General features: G+C 44.1%; 2 protein-coding genes and 1 pseudogene across 11 annotated transcripts in view; 2 read left to right on the top strand and 1 right to left on the bottom strand.

The window, feature by feature from the left end:
- The window catches only part of LOC113656616, a 355,645-nt pseudogene that overhangs the window by 114,644 nt on the left and 231,986 nt on the right, over window positions 1-9,015 (top strand).
- LOC113656619 (acetyl-CoA carboxylase 2) overlaps window positions 1-9,015 on the top strand; it is a 332,529-nt gene that overhangs the window by 154,406 nt on the left and 169,108 nt on the right. The window lies entirely within an intron of this gene.
- LOC125145505 (DNA-directed RNA polymerase II subunit RPB1-like) lies at window positions 156-3,599 on the bottom strand. Of its 4 annotated transcripts, XM_047818602.1 has the most exons (3): window positions 3,234-3,588; window positions 1,006-1,105; window positions 156-689 (listed from the first exon to the last, which is right to left on the bottom strand). In XM_047818602.1, exons 2-3 carry the CDS (start codon window positions 1,007-1,009, stop codon window positions 205-207), a joined length of 489 nt encoding a protein of 162 aa, XP_047674558.1. In that variant the 5' UTR covers window positions 1,010-1,105; window positions 3,234-3,588; the 3' UTR covers window positions 156-204. The 4 variants fall into 4 exon arrangements, with proteins under 4 accessions (XP_047674558.1, XP_047674557.1, XP_047674555.1 ...); XM_047818601.1 differs by lacking the exon at window positions 1,006-1,105 and having other exon boundaries at window positions 156-674; window positions 3,243-3,599; XM_047818599.1 differs by lacking the exon at window positions 1,006-1,105.

Raw genomic sequence — 9,015 nt, 5'->3', positions numbered from 1 at the left:
AGAACCCAGCATTAAAAAAACAGAGAGACATGCCTTAAGGCGATTATGATTGGAGTCATAAGACACATGGGGATAAACCCCAGATGTTGTAATAATCTTAAGGTAATATATAACTAGAGAATAAAATAACCAAATAACCACACTTGAGTCAGAGGGTGGATAGAAGGTGATTTATTATTATTATTAAGGTGTTTTTATTAGGCCTTAGTAAAGGGGAGTAGTAGGAGTGTAATCTGGAGATCCAGGAGTGTAATCTGGAGATTCAGGAGTGTAATCTGGAGACGCAGGGTTAGAATCAGAGGGAGAAGATGGAAAGGTGGGAGAGAGGGGATGAACATAGGCATAAGGAGGGGGGGAGCCGGGAGTTCCAGGCTCACGGGTGCAAGGGTGAGCATGAGGACAGCCATCAGTTTGAGATCCCCTGTCCACGAGGTTTACCAGAGTGGTTTGAGAGGAGGACATGAGAACAGGAGGATTTCTTATAATATGGGATGGCAGATAAGCATGCGCAGGCAGTTCAGGAGAAATGAGCTGTTCCAGAAGCGTAGTGAGCTCAGAGATGATATGACGCAGTTGGAAGCGGCGATAGCCGGCCATGGGGTCAGCAGGCGCAGGTCTTGGATAGGGAGAAGGACGAGGGTCCCGGCGGGTGTAGCCAGGCTGAATTGACCGACCTGGAGGTGAAGGATCTAAGGAGAGAAAAGAGTAACTGACTTAGTAGAGATAGAGGAAATGAAGCTTGAGATATGTATATGTTAGCAAGCCCAGCCAGGGGATAAAAAGACAGGCTGAGATCATAAACAATTAACAGGCTTGAGAAGTTAAAGAACTCCACTTGTACACAAGCAATATTACAGCAGCAATAGCTTAACAATAGTAATGTTATAGAATGACGAATAGGTAAGAGCCTTTTTACATAATATCATGTGACATAAAATAGACTCATAGAGTGAATATAATCAGAAAACATCATATACAGGAGAAGATAGCAAAAGGGAAACTTACTCATTTTAGTTGAATGCAGGTTTACTACTCAGGGCAGATGTCTGTCGTAAAAGACTCAGAAGCAAATGGCAAATGTAACTTTGACGAGGGAATGGAGCCCCTTTTTGTGCACATTTGTAATAACAAATGTAAACTTGTTATGAAAAATGGGAAAGACAGTGGTTCTCAGACCTTGGCCCATAGCGATAACATGTTAGGTAGAATGGAAAAGACCATTGTTCCCAGACCGTAGCTCATGAATTATTATGGAAAATGAAGAAGACCATGGGTCTCAGACCTTGGCCCATAGCGAAAACATGTTAGGTAGAATGGAAAAAAACAGGGGGCCACAGTCCTAGGCCCTGAGAACTAAAGGAAGGAAAATCCATAAATGGGCATTTGGTGCTCATAAACATGTTGTGCAGACTGAAGAAGGCCCAGGTGTTTAGTCTAAAGTTATGCGAAATAAGGGAAGGAAAATCCATAAATGGGCATATGGGTGAAAGGTAATGGGAAATCAGGGGAAATTGGGTCCGGGTGTTTAGAGAACATAGTGGGTAATGCCGATAAAAACAGGTGATATGGCACCTGGGACTCCAAAAAATAGTGGGAAGCGAAGTGGGGGCGAGGAGTGTTAGGATATATATATATCCGGGGCGAGCGGGTCAGTTGGGGGTTGTTTTTATTTTCACAAGGACGTCGCGAGAGTTTTTGTTTCTTTCTTGATTGATTTGGCATGACATGCCCTTATGGGTTTTAATTTGTTACTTTGAATTTGGTAATTTGTTACTTTTAATTTGGCAATAATTTGTTACTATTAAATTTGGCAATTTGATACTTTGAATTTGGCAACTACAATTTGTTGGCTGATTGACCACAATAAAGAAGTTTGCTCATTCTCATCCAGGCCTGAGGAGTTTTCTCAGTTTTTTTGTAGTAATTATAGAGTTAACAGTGAAATTTAACTAAAAGCCTAAGAGAAGAGGACACCCTGTGATGTGTCGACTTGGAGACCGGCTCTGAGTTCCGACATATCTAATGGCACCCCAGATGGGACTTCAAAGGGGCTAGCTTGACCTGTGTCCGGGACCAGGACCACTCTCTCTGAAGGGTCACAGAGGCCGGCCATAATAATAAGGTAAGCAGACGCCTGTTATATTCGAAGTCTGTGTGTAGTGAATCTGTGGCCTGAAAAGGGAGGGGTGGCCCTGGGAGGCGGACAGCTGCCCTTGAAGTCAAGAACTCTTAAGGGTGAAATACAGTATAATCAGTATAATAACTGGATGAGAAGGGCAATAGATAAAGTTGTTTTTTGTTTTGATTTGTGACTGTGTGAGTGGCAGGGTAAAATCTCATGGGCGGATTCTGTTGTGAGAGGCACACACACACTTAGACAGTGAGAGAGGTGTGAGTGTGTGACAGGCATAATCTCATGAGTGAGTTCTGTCGTGAGAGGCACGCACACGGAGAAAGAGGGAGAGGTGTGTGTGTGTGACAGAACAAAAATCTCATGGGTGCATTCTGTCGTGAGAGACACACACACGGAAAGAGCGAGCGAGAGACAGAGTGAGGGGTGTGTGTGTGTGTGACAGAAAAAAACTCATGAGTGAATTCTGGTGTATACATTTTTACTTATTTATATTTGTGGTATTAAGGATTGAAAATTCCTGTGGCGTACCGCCGGTGTGTATATAACTCACAGCCGGGACTGAACGGGCAGGTGGAGAAAACGCGTTGGCCCTAGATAGGGTAGGGCTGGTGGGGGCCCCCTGGGGTACGGTAAAGTACCCCGTATTTATAAGTGTTATAAGTGTTTATATACGTGCACGTTATCATCATAAATATACGGCACATAAGTACACAGTCATAAATGGCACATAAGTACACAGTCATAAATATACGGTCATAAGTATATAAATAAGTGTACGCCATATATAAATATTATAAGTGTACGTCATATAAGTATATAATAAATGATACGTGTACGGTGTGTAATGTGTATGAATTGTTTTATGTGCACATGTGTATTGGTGTATTGTCAAACTGAGTGACAATTCTGTTTGATGTGTGATAAAGTATAAACAAGCAATTGAAGTGTTGTATGGCACTTATAAGATCTTATAAAATGAGTTGCAATCTAGAGGCCTAAGTCACACAAGCAGAACATAACATTTATTTAAGTTACACAAGCATTCAATTATAACAGAGAACTGTATGAGACAGACACACTGAGTGAGGATGTGATTCACCTGATTCATCTGATTCATCTGATTCACTTCGCGTCATAGTTTAGTTTTCAATAAATTTTTTCCACATATCCCCAAGGGTCCAAGAAGTAGCCTTTTAATCCAAATTGCTGTGCTCGCCTTGCGGTAGTTTTTTCTCGAGGACTGTGCACGGAGTTTACTCCCGTCCATTTTTTCCGACTCTCGCTTCCTAGTGATGAACTACAAATTCGGTGTCATGTTTGTAGTCCAGCTTTACATGAGCCAATAGTGCCTCGTAGAGCAGAGATAGACAAGCTTAGAAGCCAATACCCGGTAACCGGTATTTGGTTGGCAGTTGGGCCAACCAGTAACAAAGAGCGAGACTCTGACGTCCCCAATAATAAAATTTAGCCAATAAGGAGACGATTTTAACGAGGAGCGATAAGGGCCATCTGGCAAGGGGCCAGGTGTGCCCGCTACTGAAGAACACTGTGAAAACAAGATTGATTGTTATGAATTACATTCCAAAGCTGAACACACAGAACAGCTTTTCTGAGTCTTTTCTCTTTTCGTGAGCAGATACTAATGCTGAATGGGAAAACATTCATATAATAAATCATTTTAATTTTGTTAAAGAATTTAGACAAGTCTAGGGCCATTTGTGTTGACTTCATAGAAAATTAAATTTTGTGTTGGGGGAAAGTTTTAAGGTTAGTAGTGTTAAACCAGGTGTAGGTCATTTTGTTTTATCTTTATTTTTTGTATTTGTTTTATTATTAACCTTTGTTTTATTTTTGTTGTTGTTTGGTTATATGGATTCCATAAGCTGAAAATCTATACAATCAGCTAGTGTTCCTGGGTCCACACATATGCATAGTCATACATACATAGATACATAGTGGTTTTAATTCATATCGGGACTGACATAAACTCCAATATGATTTATAATTACATTAATAACCTAATGGCCTAATGTAGTGTTTTTGTTTTTGGGGTTTTTTTACAGAAAGCATTTTAGCTTCTGTAACTTTGTGCCAGTGAGGCCTAGGATCACCCTGACATTTGTAGCACACACAGAGAGGTTGTTTTGGTTCCAATGAGATTGTTGTTTTCTCTCTCTCTCTCTCTTTTCTGAGTGTTAGAGGTTTTAGAAGCTGAAAACTTGGAGCATTATCTAACTGTGTATACATTATGTTATAAGTGGGTCGTTAGATGAGACCCAAGATTACCGACAAGTTAACAACAATTTAAATTTTTTTTAAAAGGGCACACTAGCCTCAGCCCCAGCACTGGCTAGTCCGGATTACAGCAAACCATTTCACCTATACGTGTCAGAAAGACAGGGCTTTGCATCGGCAGTACTAATGCAGCAACAGCAAGGGGTAGGAAAACAACCTATTGCCTACTTCAGCACAGCATTGGACAACGTTGAGAAGGGCATACCGCCATGTTATCGTGCTCTATCAGCAGCAGCATTTGCATATCAAAAGGCTTCTACCATCACAATGGGTCACCCCGTGACCCTGTATACATCACATGCACTGCATGCATTATTGACAAGTCAAGCGTTTGTAATAACCAATGCGAGGCGCACAGGTTATGATGTGATACTGTCAGCACCGGAATTGACAATTGAAAGATGCAACACAGTTAACCCAGCCGAAAGGATGGTGCTGCCGAGTGAAGGGACTCCACACAATTGTACAGAAGAATCTGAAAAGTTCCTGAAAGCACGACCAGATTTAGAGTCCCAACCTCTTCTAGGGGCACAACAAACTTTCTTCGTGGATGGATCATGTTATCGTACCAATGAGGGAAACAAAGCGGGTTATGCAGTAGTAGAATATGACCTCATGAAGAATGTATATCGAACAATAAGCGAAGTGACTGTCCCACAACCATGCTCAGCTCAATTGGCAGAGATAAAAGCATTGACAGCAGCTTGTAAGCTAGGAGCAGGGAGAATGTGTACAATATACACTGACTCAGCATATGCGTATGGGGTATGCCACGTTTTTGGACCAATCTGGGCACAGCGAGGGTTCCTGAGGGCTGATGGTTCAACTATCTCCCATGGACCAGCCATAGCAGAACTGCTGGCAGCGATACAGATGCCTAAAAAATTAGCTATTGTGAAGTGCAGAGCTCACAGAACAGATGGAACAACAATAACAAAAGGAAACACTGCAGCTGATGAAGCAGCTAAAAAGGCAGCAGTAGGGGATGGATGCATAATGGCACTCATGCAGGGAGAAGAGCCAGATGCAGGTCCAGGAGAGATGTCAATGGAAGATGTGAGGGATGCACAAAACACAGCCAATCCGGAAGAAGTAGAACAGTGGAGAAAACGAGGCGCATTCCAGGACAAAGAGACAGAAGTATGGAGAAGCGGAGAGGGGTTGTGGGTGGCACCCACAGCCCTTTTACCAATGCTGATAAAGGAAGCCCACGGGATAGATCACTGTAACAGAAGGGTGATATTAGACACTGTCAGGAAAAACTGGTGGTCTCCGTACCTAGCCAGCTACGTAGATAAAACACTAAGAACATGTGAGCTCTGTGCTAAAAGAAATGTCAGAAAGGGTTTCACGGCCCCAATAGGACACATTCCAGAACCTCGAGGGCCGTTTCGACACTTAATGATGGATTTTGTGGACATGGCAGAAAAGGCAGAGGGAAAGCGATACATTTTGGTAGTGATTGACATGTTTAGTAGATGGGTAGAAGCAGTGGCCTGTGCCAGGAATGATGCTAAGACAGTGGCAAAATTCTTGTGTAGAGAAGTAATCCCAAGGTTTGGTATTCCAGATCAGTTGAGTTCAGATAATGGACCTCATTTTGTGAATAAAGTAGTTGAATCCATTGCACAAGCGTTGTGCATTAATCATAAGATGGGATTTGTCTATCACCCAAGCTCACAGGGAAGAGTAGAAAGAGCCAACGGTGTGCTAAAAGAGAAAATTGCAAAGATATGCGCCAGCACAAGCCTGAATTGGGTACAGGCTTTGCCACTGGCTCTGATGAAAATGCGTTCACAGACAAATCGTACAACGCACTTGACACCGCATGAAATGGTAACAGGCAGGCCGATGCCCGTGGCTTTTACGCGAGGACCCTATAAGGGCCCATCACTTGAACAGATGGAAGGTGAAATGTCAAGCTATGTGAAGCATTTAACCCATATCCATAGACTCTTGTGTTCGCAGGTGAGCCCGGCTACGCATGGCACAGAAGTGGAGGAACCACGTAACCAGGTAGAGCCAGGAGACTACGTGTACATCAGAACATTCAAGAGAAAACATTGGAGACAGCCAAGAAGAGAAGGACCCTTTAAAGTGGTGTTAGCTACCCCCACGGCAGTCAAGGTCGAAGGTAAGGAATACTGGTACCACCTTAATCATTGTTGTCGTGCGACAGCTGTAGCAAACACTGGGGAAGAATCTTCAACCTCAAAGACAAGGGCGCAGCCCCAAGCACAGCCACACGCCATAGAACAAAGAACCGGGAAACAGCCCTCCACGTCTGAGGCAGGACAACAGCGGGCAGGTCAGTCACCCGCCGACAAAAGGAAAGAAAAAGACTACAGGATTTCGTATTCTGAGGACCAGGATTATAGTGATCCCTATGGTCCTGACCTAGTGACAGGCCCGGCCGCTGGAACACGGGCCAAAGCTAGAGCACGCACACAGCAAATCCACCTGCCAGGGAACGTTGAGACATCAATCCTTGCCCCTGTAGGTGACATTGTTGAGGATAATCCAGGAGGTTACACAAGCTCAGCGAGGGATTAGATATTTAGATTAGATATTGTTGGAGACCTAAAGTTATAACAAAGCGTTTGTGAATCATGGCGCAACTAGCCACACCCCAAAAAGAGAACACAGACGAGAAACCACTAGATAAACTCGATGGAACTCATAAACAATATAAAGACAGACTAACTGTACAAATCTTTTATATGGCATGTGTAATAAGCATACTTCTGAATCTAGCAATCTTCGTGCCTATACCCTACATAATGACACTCATAATGACTCATTGCCCTGTCACACCTCCGAATCAGGCTCATGGCTCAGATGTAGTACAGGCACAGGTTCCGCCGCCATGGGTGGACGCGCCGTTTTTCAGGGGAAGAGCTCCTATCCCATAGTGGCGGGAGTTGACAGGACATCAGCCGAGACAGCTATTGAAAGTCACATAAAGTGTGCTCTAGGATTATTCACCCATGCTAGCAACCGCAGGAAAATAGGGAATGACACATGGTACTTCATGATGTATTCTTTTGACTACACTGGTCCCTTTTCGGCAGTAGTATCAGACCCGATACAGTGGGCGAAAAACCAGTCATCATCACACTACACCCTGACCCTAGAGATTCGAATTAAGCGACCAGGAGAGGCAACCCCAGATCCAACAACTAGCATTGTTATCAATGGCCAACCTGCCAGAGGTGACGACGGCGGACATTGTAAGTTAATCCATGCCTTATGGTATTACAGTCTCCACGCGGACTCAGTTTATCCATCCTCATTGCAGAAAACGTTATTCCTTGAAACATATGAAGTCTATGTCTACGTCCCAGCCTGGAGTCCTGGCTTTCAGTTTCGTCAGGCAGGTATTGATTTTTGGGCTAAATGTGGCGGTTCAGGCAATAGTAAATGCGAAACACGCCACTCCAGGGTACGGGGGGAGTACGGGACACTTCAGAATTACGTTAAAGTGAACAGTATTAACCAATACAATACCACAGCTTACGGCATCGAGGGAAACCTCTATCGACAGTGGCTGACAGAAACTGCTCACCAGGTTGCTGCAAACAGTACCTGTGTAGTATGCCATGACCGGTCTAATCAAACTCCCTATGTAATGCCTACTAGAGGTGTGGATGAGTGTGATAAATCTCCATATAACGATACATATTTGTGTCCTGCACTGTGCCTGCTGGGGTCAGCAGCCAGAACCCATGGGCCGAAATGGATGGGCAACATAAGTAGATCATGTGCGTATCAGCCGGTAGCCTCGCCAATTCCTACAGATATGTCCGTTCAGATGCGGCCTAACCAGAAATTTCCACTATGTATTAAGTCCAGGGGATCAGTGTATGTCGGATTTATTCCTAAAACTGCCTGCATGGGAATATTAGATGCTCATCACCCTATAGTGAATGTGCTTCCACATTGTAAGACGACAGAATACGGATGTGAAAAGTCCGTTCCAGGTCTAATGACCGTCCCTAGTCTGAGATTTGGCACATTGCCACTGGCAGACATCTTCTGGTACTGTGGCGAGAGCACGGCGCTTCAGACCCTTCCTCGAATGTGGCATGGACTGTGTGCTCCAGTTGTGCTAGAGGGACATCTTACAGTGATGGCCTTAAATAACTCCCTCCTAGACCAACTCTTAACGCAAGCACACATCCATAACTCACGATCTATACGTGATATCTCAAAATATCTGCGACCCAGTAATGCGTCCGCGCTTCCTGCCTGGTCAGCAGACCCTGATATTTACATTGACTGGAGAGGAGAGCCTGTGGGTGTTCCAGAGGAGCATAGAGCCCTATCCGATGCAACCTCGATGGCATGGACCGTTTTGTTACCGCACGTGCAAGTACACAGAAATATGAAATGGATAAACTACATATGGTATAATCAGCAGCGCTTTATCAATCATACAATTGCGGCCTTAGGACTCATCTCAGAACAATTACATGCCACAACGCTGATGACAGTGGAGAACCGCTTTGCTATAGATCAAATGCGAGGGCCAGAACAGGGAGTGTGTGAAATGATCGGTACTGACTGTTGTGCCGTCATCCCCCTAC

This window comes from Tachysurus fulvidraco, chromosome 9 (genome assembly GCF_022655615.1).
Source record: "Tachysurus fulvidraco isolate hzauxx_2018 chromosome 9, HZAU_PFXX_2.0, whole genome shotgun sequence".
Taxonomy (NCBI): Eukaryota; Metazoa; Chordata; class Actinopteri; order Siluriformes; family Bagridae; genus Tachysurus; species Tachysurus fulvidraco.
Note: the sequence above shows the minus strand (reverse complement) of the source record. Positions and strands in the feature narration are given on the sequence as shown.

Excerpts from the sequence above, each read along its gene's own strand:
- LOC125145505 (XM_047818599.1), bottom strand. The coding sequence starts at position 3,270 with ATGACGCGAAGTGAATCAGATGAATCAGATGAATCAG. Across the intron at positions 690-3,233 it reads AGATGAATCAGATGAATCAG|ATCCTTCACCTCCAGGTCGG; the intron begins GTGAATCACATC and ends TTCTCTCCTTAG.